General features: G+C 39.1%; 1 protein-coding gene across 1 annotated transcript in view; it reads right to left on the minus strand.

Annotated features, from left to right (window-relative positions):
• Window positions 1-7,046: 7,046 nt before the first annotated feature.
• Window positions 7,047-23,443, minus strand: part of LOC128856437 (eye-specific diacylglycerol kinase-like) — a 42,739-nt gene continuing 26,342 nt past the window's right edge. Inside the window, exon 3 of the mRNA XM_054091740.1 lies at window positions 7,047-7,311. Coding sequence (XP_053947715.1) covers window positions 7,047-7,311 — 265 coding nt within the window. The remainder of the gene's footprint in view (window positions 7,312-23,443) is intronic.

Genomic DNA, 23,443 nt, shown 5'->3' on the forward strand with positions numbered 1-23,443 from the left:
AAAAGCGTTGCACTGGAATCCATTTCAGCAAACTGGTAGAGGAATTGGCAGACCACGTACCACCAGACGGCGTTCAACAGAAGGTGAAAAGTCTCTTTGATTATCGTTGAACGAACTAAGACCTCTAGCACAAAGCCGTATTCGTTGGCGAAGAGGACTGGCTGACGCCCTATGCCCCAAATAGGAGTTAAAGGATCACATATATAGGTATATATAATGTGAAGTCATATGTTAAATAGAAATCGGCCGAGGATTTAGAGATATGCACTTCTGAGCCACAGCCTCCAGTCGCTGTTGCTGCAGTTTCCGGAACACAAATCGAAAGCATTGGCGGAGTCTTTTGTGTTTTATGCTTGCGCTTCTTGATTATTAACTAATGTGGTTAGATATGCCCAAGACGTTTTTGAGTTATGGCGCTTCCTTTCTAGGTTACAAAGCTTCACAAAGAACATGTGCTCGCTTTCTTATTGTGACCCATATTTGCTTTTTGTGCTTTAAAGTGAAGCTTTTCCAGACTCACAGTTACCACCTATTGGGACAAGGTCCTGACGTAGCTCAACTGAATTTTTTTTTGCAACGTAGCTCAACTGTACTTTTCTCATTGAAAGTAAATTCACAAGGCAAATTCAAGTTATTAGCAAGTTACTGGATAATTTTTACATGAGCAAATAATTTTCTTTCTTTATTTTGCTCCGAAAAGAAAGACATTTTGATGGCAAAAAATAAATTAAAAATCGAGCCAATAATCGTATAATAATAAATTTACTAAATAAACTCTCCAGCTTGCGCGATTTATTGAGTAAGCTGAGCTTCCTACTCGATGCCGGTGGAGTCACAGAGATTTCTGTCTCTCATTTTCTCTCATTTCTCAGCCTCTCATTTTGTTTAAATACCCCATTGCAAAATCATAAAAGCACCGCAAGTTCTGGCTACTTGTTTATTTAGACATAAACTTGACAATTACAAATTCTCAAGGGTTGAAGAACATTTCACTTTTACTGCTTATTGGGAGATAAGATGCTTCCTTCACAATCAGCCGGTTGTCAAGCGCACTCATACACATACACATTTAAGCACTGAAAAGTCGTACATGGCGCATACGCGACATTGCTTCGTACGCTGCGCCATTGCAAAGGGAATACTTTTACTCGGAGGCATGGGGGAATCGAAAATAAATCTTATATTTTTATGCTTTCAGCCATTCAATCCTTATATCGCACAGCTATGCGTTAACCAACACACGCCTTATGAACGGTTGATAACTCGACGACACACAACTGAAAAGTCGTAAATCATATTGCGCTGTTACGAGACATGAACGTGGCGATCGAATCTCAAGTGTTAGATATACCGGCGGAAGAGGGGAGAGAAACCGCTATAAGCGGGCGTTGACTTACTGAGTTGTAGGTAATTTCTTCGTGCGCGCCTTGTACTTGTGCGTGCAGCGGAGGTCATTCAACGCCGTGAAGGGGCTTAGTGTAATCATAAAAACCACAGCAGGCAACTCGGTGTGCCGGCATCCAGCAGCCAAGCAGGAAGCAATCGCTCATAAGTTTATACATTTCTGACCATTTTGGTTAAGTTTAATAAGCTGTGGGAAATGCTTATTTTGCTGGCAATGTCTTTTGGACTTTTCATTTCTACTTCTTCCACTCTTATTCTTCTTGACGTCTTGGGCTGCCCACTTATTAAAGTAATTTGCAGAATAAATAAACGCCTGTTGAGAACGAAGTGATAAATGATATTAAACTGCATTGGCGGTTATTAAGTGCGTGTGAATGTTTGCTTGGTGAGGAAATGATTTTTGAGTTTCATTTAAATCGGCGGAAGGTAGAAGCATTTTTCATTAGAAAACAGACCAAGGGGAACTTTTTGGTTAGAACATTTTTTTTTTAGCTGCATCATTACTTTTATGTGAAGAGGAAACCACAAAAAATCAGACAGGAAAGTATCGTTGGCGTAGGAAAGATCAAGTGGAGAAAGACTTAACTTCTTGTTGAGAATCCAACTGGCATCGGTCGGTGCAAAAACAACAGAAACGACTGGCGCGCTTTGTTAAACTCAGCCATAATCGCTTAGAGAGTTACTGCGTAAGCTAAGAAGAAGAAGAATGAAACCAAAAATCATGCAATCTAAACACATAAAACGATACCACTTTCCGTTGTTAGTAAATGGCTCGAAACGCACGGCAAGAAAACTAATAGCCGTTTATCGGGTAAGCGCTTTGCGGACTATCTGCGGCTTACGTACAGCTTCCGATGGCGCTTTCTCCGTCATTTCAGTACTAATCCCAGTGGACAGGGATCTATTCTTGGCCCCGATCTCTGGAATCTGAGGCACAATGAGATATTGAGCATAGAAATTCCAGAAAATACATATTTAGCGGGATACGCGGACGATATAGTGGTGGTCATACCAGTTCAGGACACTGAGGACCAAGCCATGATAAGGACGCAAATATGGTTTGAGGACCACGGCCTGGAACTCGCCAAACATAAAACCGAAGTCATCCTTATGACACGAGGTCACACGTCCTTAGTGACCCAAAAAGTAGTAAAATACGCCATGCGGCTACCAAAGAAGCAAAGGTCACGGGTATGCTAAGTAGATTAATGGCAAATATCGTTGGGCCGACACAGAGCAAAAGCAAGTTACTTATGGCGGCCACAAGCTCAATTCTCCTGTACGGCAGCGAAGTATGGAGAATTTTGCTAAGCTGCAAAGCCAAGCGCAAAGCGCTGGAGGCTGCGCAACGAACAGCGGCACTCAGAGTTGCCTCAGCCTACCGCACTGTCTCATGCGCTGCAATTTTCGTGATCAGCGGTCAGATACCCATATACCTCATAGTGCGGGAACGAATGGATGCATGGGACTCCAAGAAGAAACACGTCATCAGTAGCTTCCCAGAACGGAGACCCCAAACCATGCCGATGGGACACTGAATCAAGTGGCAGATGGGCGGCGAAACTTATTCCATCAATTGATAAATGGGTCTAAAGGAACTTCGGAGAAGTGAACTACTTCTTAACTCAGTTCGTCTCGGGCCACGGATACTTCCAGAGTTACCTATACCGTATGGGTAAGATAACCGATTCCAAGTGCAAACAGATGGCTCGCGGAAAGAAATGCTCTGAGGGAGCAGATTGGCGGCATCGCACCGAGCAACATAATCAGCTAAATACTCGATCGCGGGGACAGCTGGAACGCGGAACATCAAGAACGTACTACGAAAAATTTACCTCGAGACAGGGGAACAAAGCAAAACCTAACAGACAGAGACTCAAGAAGGCGAGCCTATAGCATGAAAGCTGGCTACAAATGTGGTGGGCCCAGGCGTGGGTGAATAGAAATGGTCCTTTATTGATGCCGTTCTGGGCCCTCTCGAAGTAATATAGAAAGCAGTTCCGGGAAGGGTATCTCTTCAGAAGGAGAGGAGCGATCATTTTAGTGGCCACGCAACGCGACGACAGTCGCTGTAAATGCGTAGGCAAAAAAATCCCGGTGGACATTTTAGCAAAAGAAATGCCGAGAGTATATCTAGAGACTATCCAAACTCGATGGTAGAGCAAGGCGTACAGGTATTGCAGTAGAAGAGAGGTGTCGTTCGATCGCCCTCTGACAATATCGGTGGAACAGATCACCTAAGCGTAGATGGACATATAAGTTAATACCCATTTGTACGACTTGGTTAGAAAGGAACCAGAAAGGAAAAAACTACCACCTAACGCAATTCCTTTCAGGGCACGGGGTATTTCGAAAAAAAAAATTCTTACAGAGGAATCTGCGCGCATGCAAAACATATTTATTATGAGCTAAGGCGCGCAGAGCTTCGAAGCTGTTAATAATAAGAATTTCCTCTTCAAGGTCCTATTCCCCACAAAACAAAGTGGCGCAAAATTAATCATCCAATTTTCTTTTTGAATAACTTTTCTTACTAAATAACACGAATTGATTTTGAGTGATGGTAACCTTTAATTTGACCTTTACGCGCTCCATTGCTTGTCTGCTTGAGTACTGCAGCTTCCTAGTTCCCAAGTTTTGCTATGCATGCATAATGAACCGCTGTAGTCATGTCAGTTAGAATAATCGTATTTACGGTCTAATATCGTTCATGTGCATAACGTATAATAGTTACGGAAAATTTCAAAATAACTCGACCCCAGTGCCACATAGTAAGCCAATGAAAAAATGTGTATCCAGGCGAACCCTAATTTTTGTCGTTGGTGTTGATCTACAAGTTATTTAAACGACAGTCTAATTGAAAAGTGTTGCATACACTTAAAGCTACTTTGAATTACGGAGATAATATTGTAGAATTTTAACTTTTTCAGAATTCAGAAAATGTTATTTGGCTTGATATCGAAAATCGATATACTTTCTTAATATCTGGCGTTAACTAAGACAACCGGCTTGAGTTGGGTGTTTTTTCTTTTGTTTGTGAGTCAATCGAGAGTCCATGACGAACACAGTGATAGGCCGTCGACATCGAAAACTGATGAAAACATCAATAAAATAAAAGAAAAGTTGATCAGTAACCCCAAATTAACCATTAGAGACCTGGCAGATTCATTCAGGTAATTCTACATAGTTAATGATTTGGGTTTGCGTCGCATTACTGCAAAGATCCCAAAGGAGCTAAATTTCGTGCAAAAAAGGGACCAAGTTGATATCGCCAAAGACATGGTTTCCAAGGCTGATTCCGACATCCAATCCTAACATTCATCAACCGCATCATTACCGGAGACGAGACATGGGTTTATGAGTACAACACGCAATCTAGACATCAGGCGAGTGAGTGAAGACAACGAGTGAGGCAAGACCAACAAAACTACGTCGTCAAAAAAGAAAGCAATGCTCTCGGTTTTTATGGATTACAACGATATTGACACCACAAATCTTTTCCAGAAGATCAGACAGTTAATAAGGACAATTATTTGGGCGTTATAGACGTCTACGTGAGCTAGGTAGGTAGGTAGAATAGGTATAGTGGTTGTCAATTGACACACCTAGGCCTGTTGTAGGCCCATTGTGATACCACCAAGGCTGTCCCCTCTCCTCACTCTACATTGTCTTCATGGAACCATCCTGTGGCTTTAATATATCTAACAAGGCTTGTTATTTTTTAATTGGCTACTTCTGCCAAGTTTTTCGAGGAACTTTTTCCTAGAATATTGAACCTTCTTCTATCCAGAGCCATGCACCCGCATAGAAAGTGTTCTATAGTCTTTTGTTCTTCAATGTCCTTACAGCTTCTGCAATAGTCCCTAAAGGGACTATGCCTGCCAATCAGACAATGCCCTGTTAGCAGCTCTGATAGTGTGCTTGTCTATAAGCATTTTACAAGTTGCTAAAGGTATTGGTATGTTTGCTTTGTCTGGTTGGATCGGAAATGTGGTACCCGATCTCGCTAGTTCATCTGCTTTGCAGTTGCCTGCTATGTCGCTGTGCCCCGGCACCCAGATCAAGTTTATTGTAAAGTACTGTGCTAGTTCTGTTAAAACTTCGATACACTTTTTTACTGTCCTCGAGTTATTATTAGTTGATTGTAATGCGTTCAGGGTCGATTGGCTATCTGAATATATATTTACTACTCTTGTGGTGAGAACCCTTTTATTTAGGGCTAACAGGCCTTTTGTGATAGCCAGAATTTCAGCTTGAAATACACTACAGTGATCCGGTAGCCGGAATGAAATGTTGACACTCATTTCCTGAGAGTAAAGGCCTCCGCCTATTTGTTCATTTAACTTGGAACCCTCAGTAGAGATACTGATTCCACTTCTATTGTACATTACCCCATTATCCCAATCTTCTCTCCTTGGCAAAGTTGTGGTACTACGTGAACTAATTAGCCAAAAAAAATTTGTGGGAAAACAACTCGTGGATTTCACGACATGAGAGGTCGCCCTCGCACAATGCCATCATTATTCGTGAATTTCGACCAAGAACAAAACGGATACCTCGCAAAAGTTATTTCGATATTCACCTGATATAGCCATATCCCTGCGATTTTTTTTCGTTTGATCGAGTCGAAAAAATACTACGGGGAACCCGTTTTAACAGCGGTAAAGAAGTAATGGAAAATCGAGGACGACTCTGATGGTTATACCGAAAATAGAGTGCCAGAATTATTTCGAGAGCTAGATGAAGTGTGTTGGCATAAGTGGGTTTCAGTTGATGGGGAGTACTTTGAAGGCGATAATATCAATTTTTGAATTTTCAAAATATATTCCGAGAACTTTTTGATTAAGGTGGTATGGATGACGCCGTGGAGAAGCTATGGTCCACCACGGATTGTGAAGCTAAGAAGAAGAAGAAGAAGGATGACGCCGTGCCGCAAACGGCCAGAGAGACCACGACTATGCAGAGTGAGCTCTTCTTTAAGAAACTGATAAGCCGGTTCGGTGACATATCCTGGCCATCTAAGTCGCTCGATGTCACCACTACACACCTTTTGCCTGGGACTCTCTCAAAAGTAAAGCCTATGAAACAAACCCAGCGAGCATCTGAGCATTAAAAAAAAATGATCGTTCACGAAGTTAATGGCATCCCGACATTACTTCTCCAGCAAGTGGGGCGGAATGCGGACGCCAGATTTCAAGAGTGTCAATCTTTAAAGGAAATAATTAAAAAAAACTAAAATCAGCAGTTGGCTTCTTTGCAATAGTTAAGCTTTGTTTTGTCATTAGTAATGTTTTTGTAATTTAGTTTTTAATTCCAAATTCCCCACCGGACACCCTGTATATTAATAGAATCTTTTAGCTGTCTAGCTCATTTTCAAGAAATCATTTTAGGTATATGTCAATTAGAGTGTCAAATAGTGTGAAGCAATAATGGGTTAAAGTCTCTTGCAAAAAAATTTCTGCTGAAAATTTTGTCTCATATGCAGCTTAGCTCAATTCCAATTTTTCCAATTTTTCGAAATTAGATCACCAAGGGGTTTTTTTATTTTTGTTTGTTTTTTAGGCGTTATGGTAGCGCTCTATCCTCAAGTGGCCTTCTGAAACCAGGCTGAACCTGTTTCCCTCCAATAAGGGGAGGGAAAGCGATTAGTCGCCGTTGCTGTGTCGCAGTCTTTCTAGACGCTTCATCTCTTTCATAATCTTGGCCACTAAGTCACTTGCCGCATTCCACTGTTCCTTCGAGCGCAGCATGTGATGTACGAATGTTTCCGGCGAAGGAGGTTCTCCAAAGGTTCTATAGAGTCTTTCTTTTGCAGAACGGAAGCGCGAGCATGTGAAGAATATGTGGTGAACGTCCTCTAAAATGTTTCCATCGCAGTAGTCGCAATAAGGATTGTTTTCGTGGTTAAACCTGTATAGATATGCTTTGAAGCATCCAAACTCAAAAACTGGGTCAGGTAGAGGTCACCAAGGGTTGAACCGTTTGCGGGTTTTGATAGACTAACCGGACGCGAACAAAAGTAGCGGTCACTTTCCAAAAAAGTGTAAGCTATTGAGCAGAAAATGTTGTCTAACAACATTTCCAACACAGAAATATTTTGCTAAAGTTTTTGCACCCTAAACAGCAAAACAAATACCAATACCATTTATTTACGTCATTTTGTGCGGTTTGTCTGATATGCACCTGAACTGCTTACCTTACAATTTGGTACCTTTTATCCGAACATACTCAAAAGCACCGGCACATCGGCCATGAAATGTTTATGTTGTAAAAACTATGAAAATTTGTAGCGTTTTAATTTCCAGTTATTTTAAAACTCTTATCGCACGTGCAATAAGCCACTCTTTCAGCAGTTAAACCCACCTGCACACACGCATACATACTTACAGAACGTCTGCCAACACAAGTCAGATACCTTCCCACACTTGTCTTATTGACTGACTGACTGGCTTGTCGCCTGTGGCGCACACGTCTTGGCAGTTTGGAAAGTGTGGCATTTAAGCGTGAAAATGGAAGTTGCCGCAACAGCCTTTTAGGCGTATCAAATGACGCAGCACACACATACATACATACTCGTGTGTACACTCAAATTCAAGTGAGTACATGAATTATTAGCTACGGCTTAAAGCATACGTGATTTAATTTTGAATTTACTTTTTCATACCCTTTACCATCAGCACCAGCAGCGGCATTACCACAGCCGGAGTAAAAGTAGTCGTCATTTTCGCTTTTAACGCATCGTTTGCCTAGCTCTTTGCCAATTTTCACATTTTCAAGTTTTTTTTTTGTTGAAATTTTTATCGCTTTATTCCTACGGCGCATGCTTTGCACTTCACACATTCCACTTTCTTTGGACTAAATTGTCTTTTGTGGTTTTTGGGCTGCCATGCGCATGGCTTCCGAGTGGGTTTCAGGTGTGCGCGCACACACAAGCACATGGGATAAATCCAGCGTCGTCAATGTGCCAGAGGTCGTCATGCATATATGGGATTTGTATGTGTGCGATAAGTGTGTGTGTGCGTGTGTGCTGACATATGCATGCTGCGGTTATGGTGGTCTGCCAGCAGGTATGCGAGTCCTTGACTTTGCCTTTGTGCGATGCTGTGATTCATCACTCTGTATCTGCGAAAGCACGCATACATCTACTCTTTTTCACATTATGCTGAGTAGCACAGATTTAAAAGGAAATTCACGACATCTTTATTTCCAGTTTTAAGTTCGGATGAAAGTGAGTTCTGGTCGAAGGCAAAGGGCAGTGTAATATATTTCCCTATTTTTGCTAAGACATCAAAAGGGCGATGAGTATTGAGTTTACGTAATAAATAAAATGGAAACTGTTAAATTTGTCTTGAGCAAAAATCAGGTGAATAAAATCATGAGACTATTAAAATTACCAGCTAGTAAATTAGATTGCAGCTGCTGCTGTAGGTGGCCTTGAAATTCTTACTAAATAATTTTCAAAAATTTTAGGTAGACTTTGAATGCAATACATACCTGCAAAGAAAAGAAAAAAGTAGGGATTAGAAAAACGTTGAAAATAAATATTTCGTATTCATATACCTATGCATACATACAGATCTGATAGAGTTATACAAAAAATAATTAATTTTTGATAAATAAGTACAAGTAAGCAAATAGAATAAAAATGTAAACAATTCATATTCAGAAATTATTTGTAAAAAAAGTTTCAGTAATTTAATTTAAAAACTCATTCGAAAAAACGCAAATAAAACTAAAATCCATTTCACCTGAAATATTAACGATGACCTCAATAACACTATGCAAACCCAAAATATATTCAGATTCTTACAACGACCTATAAGCATACGGGGCCATTATAACCACTTATTGGTATTGCAGTAGAAACTCGATTCTCGCAAACCTGGATACTTGCGACACCATTTTTTTTCATTGCGTACTCCAACGGGCAGATATCTACAGCCAGCCAGAGCTGTTGATGTAATGGAGAAGATTGATTAGATTTAGGTTGGCACACTGCCTCAGGCTGTCGAAGAAAGGAGCGCCCAGTGACCTTTATCGTCTAGCTGCCAAACCCGGACATTTACAGAGAAAGTGCTCTACAGTCTCCTTCTCTGAAAGTTCTTCACAGCTTTTTCAATGAGGATTAAATGGTAACCTTAGGTGACCACCGCTACGAGTTAGGAAATTGAATGGCGAGGACTCCAAAGGACTTTCTGAGTCCTCCGTGTATTGTACTGGGGCCAAAGGGTTTTCAAAATAGCACATGAAGAAATGGAGCTCCATCTTTTCTCCGCTTTTCTGAGAAATAATTTGTGCAGTTCCCTTTTAACAACTATCGGGGGGATGCCGATGACCGGGTAGGAGGTCTCTGAGGCCAATTCAGTCCCCTTCCTGGCAAGCTCATCAGCAATTTCATTTCTCTCTATGTTCCTATGTCCTGCAACCCAGATCAGAGAAATGTTACGTCGTCAGCGCTTTTCCCCTCGAACCAATATTGCCTATTTGGAAAAATTGGCCTGGCACTACCCTCAAACTCTAGTTTGCAGATAGAGAAATTTGTTCGAAGTTCGGAGGGATACGGTGTTATCTGCCCGAAAATGCTACCATATCCCTTGAGAGATTACCTCCAAAGGCCAACCTCCTTTAACCTGGTTGTACTTTGAGCTGTGATGGAAATAAGATAAAAGTCAATCGGAAGTAAGTGGGAAACGGCATTCAGGACAGCACTGGGGCTAGTTTTACATGCCCCGGTGATGCCAATGTCCTCCCCAGTTTAGTGATATTATAGCTCTTCCGAAGAGCTTCCCACCAAATCAGGCATCCATACGTTAAATTTGGCAAAACCACTGCGTTGTACATCCACAGCACGACCTGTGACTTGAGCCCTCATTTTTTACCGAACAAAGATTTGCAGGAGTAGAAGGCTATACTTGCCTTTTTTACCCGAACTTCAATGAATGGCTTCCAATAGAGCTTGGAGTCAAGTCTCACTCCAAGATACCTAATTTCTGATGAGAGCGAGAGAACGTGATTGTTTAATTTGGGAAGTCAAAAGGGTGCAGGTTTATATTTTCTGGCCGCAAGTGGCAGCCCAGCGACTGAGTACAGTACCTTTCCAAAATATCAGCCATGACTAAGGGAAACGGTCCTGATACCATCAGGACCAAGTCATCGGCGTATGCTACTACCTTAACCCCACCCGTTCGTAAAGTTCAATTGAAATTGGATAAACCTACTACTCACAGTGAGAATTGTTATTGCTCGACTTTTCGACCACGAACGATACTAATTCATTATGAATGGTCTATTCTATGAAAATTTTATTAAGTAGAAACTTCTCACATGCAAAACTCCTGCGCACGTGCCTGCTTGTGGCTATTAATATAATAGTTATATTCTAATAGGGATGATTTTGTATTTTTGCATTCTTTTTTTTTACTTCACACAGCTTAACTAGGGAGAATGAAAAGTTAAATATCATTTTCTACAGTAGCAAAAATCTTAAAATCCATGTGCTCCCATACATACAAACATAATGAATTGCGCCTTGGTGAATGCGATGATCATTAGAATGAAATTAGTGATCAACTTTTATTCGAAAACATATTTTGCAATTCATTATTATTATACCAGAGACAAGATTTTACTACTCTGCATTTGGCATTTGTTCTGCAAATACAAGCAGACTTCTGGCAATCGATATAAAATCTAATGTCAGCCAACCATATAAACAAACATGTTTTTTAACCGCCAAATAGAGAATGAGTGTTGATACACGCAAAAAGCCAGTAAAAATCAAGACATGTGTGAAAAATTTCAACGACGTAATAAAATTTACGATAAATGAAAACTGCCTTAGTGGAGGCGCATTTCCAAGCTCAGCATTTAACTTGTGCTGGTGGTGGTGGCAGCCTCGGCTTGTGCGTCCATTTGAGCGTTTAATGGAAAACGAAAGTTGGTGGCGTAAGTTGCCGCTGCCAACGCCGTATCCTATGTGGCATAACATACAAAACACTGCGTAGACAAATGGTACGTGATCCCTGTTTGAGTGGGTGTGTGTGTGTGTGCGCGCATATGGCACCAATTATTATACATTGCACAAACAAGTACTCAAATTTCTGTTAAACTTTTCTTGTTTATCTGGCTTGTGGTTTAACCATGAAGCTTATCGCTTCGTTCTTGCGCCAGTTGTGGCAAATTTGTCTATGAAGTAATTTCTTTGCAAGAAAAGTTGTAGTCACATCTTCATATATTTTACGATAATTTCAAATTTATTTATAACACAAAGAAGCAGCCAGCAGTAATTGGTGGAGAATTCGCCTTCCATTTGGTGTGTGTACGTTTGAGCTTCTGGTTAGGAGGGTCTAAGTGCAATTGAGCTCGTAGTGGTCAGAGGGTTTGGCTGATATCCAGAGGATTTGGGGTAAGAGACGGAAGATTAGTGAAATGTGTACTATAGCTGAGCAGGCTACCCGTGAGAGGAAGAGCTTTACGGCTAGTGGTGCCCTGGATTAAAGTCGTAATAAGCAACTGCATGCGCATTTCATAAACCGGTGGAGAATTATGGGTAAGGGTACAAAATATGTACCTTTTTAATCTAACTCACTTAAATAATAGTAGGTGACGTGATTTATGTTATTAAAAACAAAGAAACAGTAGCAACATTCCAAAGAGCAAAAAAGCATATGAGCACAATGATACAGGGTATTTCAAACGACGCGCCTAGATGTTGTTTTAAAATATAATATGTAAAAATTTAGATTATTTGCGATTTCACTTATTTCATTCAAAATACGGATATTTTCTTATATGTGAGATCATTTAAATGTCTACAGGTAATAGGACTATGAATAAGTTCGTGCGGTTTTTTTTCGAAATTTGAAACTTTATTGACGTAAAATGGTTACAAATTTAATATTCAAAATATTGTCCATCGCTTACTACTACTTTTTCCCATCTTTCTGGCAATTCACGGATTCCCTTTGTGAAAAATTCGGTCGGTTTTGCCGCAATCCACGAATCGATCCATTTTTTGACTTCATCGTAATTACGGAAGTGCTGGTCAGCCAGGCCATGTTGCATCGATCGGAAGAGATAGTAATCGGATGGCGCAAGGTCTGGACTATACGGCGGGTGGGGTAGGACATCCCATTTGAGCGTTTCTAAGTATGTTTTGACCACTTGTGCAACATGTGGCCGAGCATTGTCATGTTGCAAAATAACTTTGTCGTGTCTATCGGCGTATTGCGGCCGTTTTTCTCGCAGTGCTCGGCTCAAACGCATCAATTGTCGTCGGTAGACATCCCCCGTAATCGTTTCATTCGGTTTCAGTAGCTCATAATACACAACACCCAGCTGGTCCCACCAGATACACAGCATAACCTTCAGGCCATGAATATTCTGCGCCGACGTCGATGTTGAAGCATGGCCAGGGTATCCATACGTTGCCCGACGTTTTGGATTGTCGTAATGGACCCACTTTTCATCGCCAGTCACAATTCGATGCAAAAAACCCTTTCTTTTGTGCCGTTGAAGCAGTTGTTCGCATGCCATAAAACGGCGTTCAACGTCTTTTGGCTTCAATTCATACGGCACCCAATGGCCTACCTTTCGGATCATTCCCATGGCTTTTAAACGTTTGGAAATGGTTGATTGATCAACTCCCAAAGTTTTTGCAACCTCTTCTTGCGTTTGAGCCGGATCTTGATCGAGCAATTCCTCCAATTCGGTATCCATGAACTTTGGCGGCGCACCCTCGCGTTCTTCGTCTTCCAAGCCAAAATCACCACTTTTAAAGCGTGCAAACCACTTCTGGCACGTTCGCTCAGATAGAGCATGCTCACCATAAACTTCCACCAAGATACGATGACTTTCGGCTGCTTTTTTCTTCATATTAAAATAATGAAGAAGAATTCCCCGCAAAAACACATTATTTGGCACGAAATTCGACATTTTCAAGTGTGGTAAAAATATTGTTGTTTACGCTTCAAATAAAAAACTTATACTGACGTTTGTGCCTTACGACAGTAGCTCTCCAATGAATGTTTGGAAATGTGGATCGATGGAATAATAATCAAGTTACGCCATCTGTTGTAAAACCGCACGAACTTATAAATAGACCTATTAAAATATCAGCCTTGTCAACAAATGTCAGCCTTGAAATCCAACAGAGAATCTCTATTGCCCACAAGCGCTTCTTTGGACTAAGTAGGCAACTGAGAAGTAAAGCCCTCTCTCGATGAACTAAACTAACACTCTACAAGGCTCTCATCATGTCCGTCTTAACGTATGGCGCAGAAGCGTGGACGATGACAACACCCGATGAAGCGACGCTTGGAGTGTTCGAGAGAAAGATTCTGCGTAAGTTTTTAGAACCTTTGCACGTTGGCAACGGCGCATATCACAGGCGATGGAACGATGAGCTGTATGAGCTTTACGACGACATAGACATAGCGCAGCGAATAAAGATCCAGCGGCTTCATTGGCTGGGTCATGTCGTCCGAATGGATAGAAGCGCTCCGGCTTTGAAAGCATTCGATGCGGTACCAGTTGGTGGTAGCAGAGGAAGGACTTCTCTGTGTTGGAAAGATCAGTTGGAGAAGAACTTGGCTTAACTTGCTGTTTCCAACTGGTGGCGGGTAGCACGAGAAAGAAACTACTGGCGCGTTTTGCTCATACAACTCGTGGTTCCTTCGAATGTGGTAACTGCCATCTACGCAAACAAGGTAAAACATCTTGCCAAGTACTTTCCTTTATAAAACTCTTAAAGCGGCTGCATCTGATTGTTTGACTCTCCAGAACTTAACGCCTTAGAGAAGCACCAGTTTTTGGTCTACCTATCCTTTTTCTACCCGCGACAGAAGCAGTTATCGAAATTTTGTCTTCAACTTTTGAATTGTCGACTCATCCCGATGATTATTTCTACCAAAACATTAACGAATTTTGTGATATGTTGTTCTTAAAGATCCACCATTTTCATAAAAAGTTTCAATACTTTTAAAGCTTTGCTCTATCGTGTAAAATTGCACATCTGCCTACTTAACAAATGTCAAAGCTAACATAAAAATGGTCAGTTTAGTAATTATTCACTACTAACAACTAGGCGTCACTTTTGAACAACCCTTTACTTATGGCATAATATAGGTATGTGTACTTACTCTTAAACCCATAAAGTATCACCCTCCCATAAAGTGTCCCTAGTCCACAGTTTTCGCCATGCTAGTCAGCGGAGTATGTCACTCATTCATATGCATAACTACAGGCAAACATTCAAGAATGTTGAAGAAATGAAAGGAATAAATTGCCAATCTGTGGACGAAGTTCAGTGAACTTGAGTGGATGAGTGAACGAAAGTAAAAATAAAAACGCAGAAACAAAGTGCTGGAAGCATCACAACGAATTAGAGGCAAACGCACATCAACATAAAAAAACCCGAGAAAATTGACTGTGAAACGGAAGCAAGCTAAGGTTGACTACAGAGTGGTTGCCATGCTAGCGTCGCTAGGCATCTTCACAGACTATGCTGCGAAAAGCAGAACTACCCAGCAAGCATTCTGCTGCGCGAAATTGTATACGAGGGAAAAAGTCAGACGAACTTGAGAGTGACTAGAATTGTAGCAGTTGGAAAATTACCAATTAGAACTGTTTGCAAAATCTAAATATTCTTTTACTAAATAAGAATGCTTTAAACGTTAACCTTTAAGTATGGGTATTTCTTTTTGAGGGAAAACATTAACAACAATTTCTAGTAAAATCGAAAAGCGAATGACTATGAAGGTCTTAGCATAAATGAAAATATTTACTTTTGAAATAGTTAATTTGTATTGTAAGGAACCAAATATATTGGATAGTCGAAAAAGTTTTTTCGTATTTTGCCAACAGATGTCGTTGGAGTCATCTATCTCCAGTGCTACCAAACACATTGGGTCATACCATATGGTGTTAGAAAGGTGACATTTTAAGCTTCATTTAACCAAAAAAAAGTTAATTCGGAGAAGTTGAAAAAAAGTTATAGCTGTTCAAAAATGAGTGAAAATAATGAAGAAATTCGCTATATTTTGAAATTTGCCACGCAAGCCACCAATGAAATTTGTGAAGTTTGCGGAGACGATGCTGTATCAGTTCGTGCACAACAATGGTTCCGCTCGCTTCCGTTCTGGAAATTTCGATGTGAAAGATGCACCTCGCTGCGGTCGACCTATCGTTGAAAAAGTCGATGAAATTATGGAAAAGATTGACCAGGACCGTCACATAAGCTGCCATTACATCGCCAAGGCACTAAACATTTATCATCAAACGGATTTGAACCATTTAAAAAAGACTGGTTACAAAAAGAAGCTCGATGTTTGGGTACCACATGAATTGTCTGTGAAAAATTTAATGGACCGAATTAACATCTGCGATTCTTTGCTGAAACGAAATGAAATCGCACCATTTCTGAAGCGAATAGTAACAGGAGACGAAAAGTGGATCAAATACGACAAGAATGTGCGAAAAAGATCATGGTGCAAGGGTGGTAAAGCTCAACAAATGGTCGCAAAGTCAGGATTGACGTCTCGAAAGGTTATGCTGTGTGTTCGGTCGGATTGGAAAGGATTCATCCACTATGAGCTGCTCCAGCCTGCTCGAACGATTGATTCTACCCTTTACTGTCAACAACTGATGGGATTGAAGCAAGCAATCGAAAAAAAACGGCCAGAACTGATCAGCAGAAAGGGCGTCGTCTTCCATCAGGATAACGCTAGGCCACACACATCTTTGATGACTTGGCAAAAACTGGGAGAAAACAAAAGTTTTACACTGATGGAATAATGTCTCTAGAAGAAAAATGGCAAAAGGTGGTAGACCAAAATGGTGCATATGTGGTTTAATAAAGTTCATTATAAACATAAAAAAAATGAGTTGAAGTTTGATTAGAAATACGAAAAGACTTTTTCGACTACCCAATATTGTCTGTGGAGGTACAATTCTCTCGTCTCCTTCATTTTCATTTCACTCATTTTGCTTATAACATCTTCAATGGCAGTACTGACTGCTCAATTTTCGTGGCCTTTCTCTGGTGCTAAATGTAAATCGGAGTATTCTAAACTGCTTATCTCGTTCAAGCCGATGGTCTAGAAATTTGAAAGAAACGATTTTTTGTTTTTTCAATATTTCGAAAGAATAGTATCTTAAGAATATACTGTGAAATTTTCATGCGGAAATTCCCAATGTTATAGCTTCTACAGCTGAGTAACTAGGTAGAGAGCGCTCCTATACCTCAAACGTAAACTCATTTAGCTCGCAACGGGCTAGTGTTGTCAAACAAAAAAAACAAAACATAAAAATGAACTATGCAACCGAATCGTTTGAAATTTTAATAAGTTGTTCACAACATCAGTGACTATCGCCCGTGCTAGAATCATATTATTATTTCCATTATTGCGTATTTTTTTGATTAAAAAAGTGAAAAGCCCGATCTTTAGAGTGTCAAATTCAAAACCGCGCTATTTTTTATTCTAGTACTTGACATTGCTACAGTTATACTGATTAAATAGTTTTCGGTGTTTGTGTTTCAGATAAATAGAAGAGCCAAATTGGACAACAATGTCCAGGTCCAATTTTTCGGGAGGGTCAACTTCAGCGCTATTTTTAAAATTATTAAAATTAAAAATTTATTTTAATTTTTGTTTGTATAAGAAGTTAAATAAAAAATTTAAATATTATTTTTAATTTTTATTATTATAAAAAAAATATACCCTAAATTTTCGAGCTCTAGACCACCGGGACGCCTTAAGTGAATGTAATTCAATCTATGGATCTATCCTACTAGATTTTGCATCTCCGAAAAGTATATTTTTAATTACTTTATATTCTATTTTGTAGGTATTTGAATCTTTGTCGGTAGTCATTTTACTTTTTATTGTAATCAGTCTGTAAGCAGATTGTGTTCATAAACTAAATAGTAATAATAAATAAAAATTATCAAAAGTAGTACTAGGCATTCTCTTCAATTCTTCTTCGACTTGAGATTACAGTGGTCTGTACACCTCCTAGTACACAGTTCTAGGTGAGGGATGCGCGCAACGAGGATCAGATGAATATAAATATTGAAATAAGACTTGTATGGGCTAAGGCAAATTCAGAACCAAATTGGGCAAACGTAATATTCGCGGATTAATCTTTCTTTTGGGCTAATAGTTGCAAGAGTTGGACTTGCTGTTCTGCTGATAATCGACAACTTCAAAGAACTGTTGAACATCCATTTAAGGCTCATGCTTGGGGCTGCTTGAAGAAAAGAATTATTACCATCAGGTGCGGAGATATTTGGAAGAACTAGTTAACCTTGCCGCCATAGCCGAATGGGTTGGTGCGTGACTACCATTCGGAATTCACAGAGAGAACATCGGTTCGAATCTCGGTGAAACACCAAAATTAAGAAAACAAATTTTTCTAATAGCGGTCGCCCCTCGGCAGGCAATGGCAAACCTCCGAGTGTATTTCTGCCATGAAAAAGCTTCTCATAAAAAATATCTGCCGTTCGGAGTCGACTTTAAACTGTAGGTCCCTCCATTTGTGGAACAACATCAAAACGCACACCACAAATAGGAGGAGGAGCTCGGCCAAACGCCCAAAAAGAGTGTTATATATATATATAGCTAACCTTGGATTTTACAAGATTACAACGGTCCCAAGTATCGAAGCCGAAGGTGTATAGAGTAGAGACAGCAAAATGAGATTGAAATGTTGAATTAGCCTTCACAATTGCCTGAAGAAAACAAATATGGACGCTCAAACAGTTATGGAGGCAAAGTCGGTTGATTTGGAGCTGATTACTTCGATAACTTGTGCAAAATAAACACAAAATGTGACTCGGAGGTGTGAAGCCATTATAGCTAATGGTGGTGACCATACATTTTTGCGTCTAGAAATATTATAAGCTCTTTCAATGCAGTTTGTTGGAGTCGAATTGGTCAAATAACTGTTGAATTGGCGAAATCAGCTCGTTTTATTACATAAAAACTGAGATTGTGTTGGTGATATATGAGAAACAATCAACGCAATCAATGCACATTTCTTAAGTTGCCGGCTGAACAACGACTGATTGCACGAGCGACTGAATGAGCGAGCAGAATTGTGCTGCCGAATCTTCGATTTCATGGCAGTTAATCTCACAATTTAGCATCGGATGGCCAAACCTTCTAATTTATCATCCTTGTAGAAACCAAGCTTGGAATAATGGATGTTCAGGTAGTCATAAATTCAATTTTGTACTCATTTAAAAAAATAGGAAAATGCAAATGCAAAAAAAAAAAAGATGAAATACCTGCTCTCCCCTCCCTTAAAGTAATACAGAAAATAATAAAAATAAATCAAATACGAAACGAAAACATGCTTGACGTCTTGCTTTATCGCTTTGGGCTCACTTTAAAGCTGAAGCTGCTCCGCAATCTTCGCACTCACTTCCACACCCTCCAAGCGATGTCATAAGAAAATGCATACAAAATAAGATTTTTCTAATCATCTGAAACACCACATTATCCCTCCACTTATAGCGCCCACTCTGTGTGCAGCCTCAGTAATTTAAGCGAGGGGTGAAAATCAGGGCATCTGGCCGCTTGAACTGTCTGCACAAAAGATTTCGCAATAATTTATTTTACGTAACGGCTTGTCATTTATACTCGTCGCTTTTTCTAGCTTTCGTAGGGCTGGCTGGTTTCCGTTACAGGCCAACAAATGCGTTGTGTAGCAGGCATGTTTCGGCTATTGGCAATTGCCAGTTGGCAGTTAGGGGAAGTTTGAAGTGGTTAACACTGAAATGCGTACGGCACAGGCGTGGATGCTGGAACAATGTTGCCGTTATGTGCTGAAAATGAACAGAGGCGGACACATGACAAGTAGTCGCTCTTCAAAATGTACAACCTTATTACCGAGCTTTACTGAGCTGGTAGGCTGGTAATGCCATTTTAGGCGCGGCGTATCTCAGATATTCATTGTCTTGCGTTTACTTTAACGCAAATGCTTCATTTTATTTGTATTATATATTTGTATGTATGTATGTGTACAGTAGATGAGCCAACTTCTGCAAATTCTGTATTTTTCCGCTTAAGGGATAATCCAGTTTAGCGCTTTTTCATTCTGCGTAGAAAACCGCTACTCATAGTTTAAAAACTTTGCAACTCTTCTGATATGACAACCATTGCAGGCATGGCACTTGGCTATTTTCCTCCTTCAGTTAAACGCCTTGGTACTGGAATTGGTTGAATGCGGCACATTTTTATGGCCAACTTTCAAAGTTAATAGTTTGATAGCTGTTTTCAAGCTTTTAGAGTCATTAATTAAATTTTACTTTTTATGCTCTTAAGCTTATTGCAGCATAAAACGAGTTACAAAGTTCAGTGCGCTCATAAAAAGTTAATAACAGCCATCAAAGCTACATTTGAGGCATCCCATTTCGATTTGAGTTCAATGACATTGTGACGCCTAAGCGCTTTTATCGATTTTTTTCTGTGCGAAAAGCGAAGAAATCCTCACATTGACCTCAAATAATGGAGGCATAGAAATGAGCAGTGATTGAATTGACATTTGAGCTTTACTATAAGCGTGAAGATGAGTGGAAATCGCGAATGGTGCGCTGCCACAAAGGATTGTTTAACGAGAGGCCGAGAGGCGATGCTATTCATTTTCATTTAATTGGAGCCAATAGAAATAAGTTTCATGTGACTTGACGAATTCTTGCAAAATTCTTGTGCAAAACTTGTCAATATATTTGAAATACCATAACTAAATTAAAAAAAAAAATTACGATCGATTGCTCGCTAATGCAAGTAAATTTATCGAATACCACTCTTTAATCGGACGACGAGTACTTAGGAGTATTTTTTTATTCAAACCCCACTTTTACTTTGCTTTTAAATTATATTATTTTAAAGTCACTTGCCATGCTGGCACTTGTTAGGCGTCATTCTTCGCAAATCTCTGACCCATTTTTTTAGATGAGATTAGATTTGTGGGGGGTTGGACAAGTCCAAGCACTCAGTCAGCAAGATCATTGTGCTACACCCTGATAGATTACAGAAGGAATAGGGAGACAAGAGAGATATTATAATATATGGATGGTAGGACGGAAGAATTGATTTGAGGTCACTCTTCGGCGAATCTTTTGGACTCATTGATGAATCTTAAGACTCTCCCCTTACCTGTAAAATTTCGAAAAAATAATTTTTTTTCATAAAATGTTAATATAATCCTTTAAGAATATGTGAAAAAATTTGTTAACGTAAATTTAAGTATTTCTTATATTATAGATCGTCAACCGTGGCGACTCTATTCTTTGCGCTCGTGCGCTGGGAGAGGTATAGTTACATTATATTCAAACTTTAGACGAGTTTTTCTCAAAACTATATTTTTCGAATTGACATACACGATAACTCGAAAAGTTATTGACCGATCTCCCTAAAATTTTGCACACATCTTTTTTTATGATATTCCCTTCTATGTGAGTTTACAGTTTCGAAAATTTACCGAAAAAATAATTTTTTTTTAAGCATTTTATTTCGCAAATTTTGTTTCCATTTTTGTTTAATTCATATAGGAATTATGACATTAATAAACAAACAAATGTTTGGCTTTTTGTATTCAGGTCACTGACGCCCGCCGATTAAGAAGCCCCCCTGCGACCTTCGTGGAAGAATTGAGTGTACATCCGCCATTTTAAATGATTAAAATAAAAAAATATATATATTATTTTAATGTATAAATAAACTGTATGCCAATTTTGAAAAAAAAATATATTGACGTCTTCATTTTAAATAATTTTAATGAAAATCAGAGAAAATATGACCGTTTACAGGTATCTGCCCCCTTAAGAGGTCCGGAAGAGGAAGGGTATAAACTTTATCCATACTCAGAACATCGCACTCCAATAGCCTAAGTTTGATTTTAGAAAACGCCGGACAGCTACAGAGACCCTCTGACCCATATACACTCCAGGTTCTATACTTTTCATTTCGGTCTAAATTCAAGTACGCTGCTGTTATCTGGAGACCTTATCACGCTATTCATATAAATCGATTGGAGAGGGTACACAAAATATTTCTACGTTCCATCTTAATTCTCGTGGCCAATTAATTGGCTTATTATCATTCAACAATGGACGATTTCTCTTGGCTTTTTCATTTCTTCTCGACATCATTTCGGATAAAATCGACTGTTTTTCCCCTCTTGGTTTAATTATTTTATTTGAACGATGCATCGAATACATTCGATGCTTTCAGGTTTATACCAAAGCTACAATTAATAGACCTTTGTCTGAGTTCAATTATTTCTCGAGTTTTTTAGAACTTAACTTATCGGATTCTAAATCAATTCTCTATAATAGAGTGAAGTACAATTTATTGTACATATAATAACTTAGCAATATATTATTGGAATGTACCCTAAAGCGTATTATAATATACTAAAACCAAAAAAATAAAATATTATAAAATACGCCGTCATGATATCTCAAGTTCTACTTGACCGATCGCTTTGAAGTTTGATAAGAATTTTTGATTATACATCTGTCTATCGCGCCTGCCTCGGATTTTGAAAAATTTGAGTTTGAAGTATTTTTAAAAAATGTGAAAAGGTAAAAAAAGAGGGAAATTTTTTTTTTTCAAGTTGACGCCATTTTGTAATTTCTTTTTTTGATGATTTGGCGTAATCCGATAGGGACACCCTAACTAATGAAGAATTTTTTTAATTTGTTTGTTTTAGATCACTACAAGGGTTGGAATCATGTCAACCATGGAACACCGTTTTTTATGTAGCCCCCACTCCGCCGGCCTGTAATTCCACGATTTTTTTATTAATTTTTTTTTATACTTTCCCGATATTAATAAAAACCATCAAAAAAAAAGCTAGTAAAAATGTTTTTCATTTTGATTTTTATTTTAGTTTTAAAAATACCTAAAATCAAGTCGTCTAGACCAGAATATCCCCCTTAATGAAATCAATCGAGTTTTTAATAGTCTTGATCTTGATTTTGCACTTTCCAGATCTCTATCTCCATCTTTATCTAACCAAATTACTTTTATGTTTAATTTTAAAATATTAATATATTTCTAATCCATTTTGCACCTTTGTTTGTTAGGTTTCTTTAATAAAATAATTGAAATTTTCATTGCCTATGAATTTCTCTGATTCCAAAAATTAACAGCGAGCCCGTATTAAATTTTACTAAATTGCAGTTATAAAAATTTCGGTTCGAACCGAATTTAGTACCTCCTTTCTAGTGAAAAGTTCAATTTGTAAATATTCACTTTCATTTTCCTATAAGGGTGCAAATAAAATGAATTCTTGATTAGGTTCAAGGGGATTGCGATTAAAAAGGAATCGATATTTTATTTATGCTTATTTGTGAAAAATTGCGCACCTGAACCATCACGTGACACTGCCTTCGCTATCAACAAAAACAGATATTCTTTAGTTATTACAATTTCTCAGAATACAAAAGCCACAAGTTTTTAAAGCAACAGCACCACGCTTTTGATTGCGTATACGCAGTGTAGGCAATATACCAAATCGCTCCACGCTATGCTTCATATTCATTTGCAATGCGCACATTGATTTTTAATAAGGAACTCTCACCCATCACTTCCTCCTGCTTTGAGCACTACTTTGGCTAAGTTTATTATAGTTTTGAAGATAAAAAATTTAAGCCGTATTTCAAACCAAATAAACGTGGAAATCCAGCTGCATATTTTGGCATATGAAAAGTCTCACAATAATAAAAGAAACACAAAAATAGGGACACAAGTAATATATACGCATGTAACAGCTCAAGTAAGTATCTGCATAAGAGATATATATGTAGTAAGTAGTATATAAGTGCGTAGACAATCCCACTTGTCTCCCTAACAACATCCGTCGTGGATTAGATTACGTAAATATTCGTTTTCAAATGTGATGATAAATACTGCTGAGCGCTGCTGTTTGTATAAAAATAAACAATACGTCCAAGGCGGGCACGTGTGCGCCGGTAGTATTTGGTACTGCTGCTTCTTGGCAACCAGCACCGGTGGCCATAAAGCGGAAACAA

This window comes from Anastrepha ludens, chromosome 3 (genome assembly GCF_028408465.1).
Source record: "Anastrepha ludens isolate Willacy chromosome 3, idAnaLude1.1, whole genome shotgun sequence".
Lineage (NCBI taxonomy): Eukaryota > Metazoa > Arthropoda > Insecta > Diptera > Tephritidae > Anastrepha > Anastrepha ludens.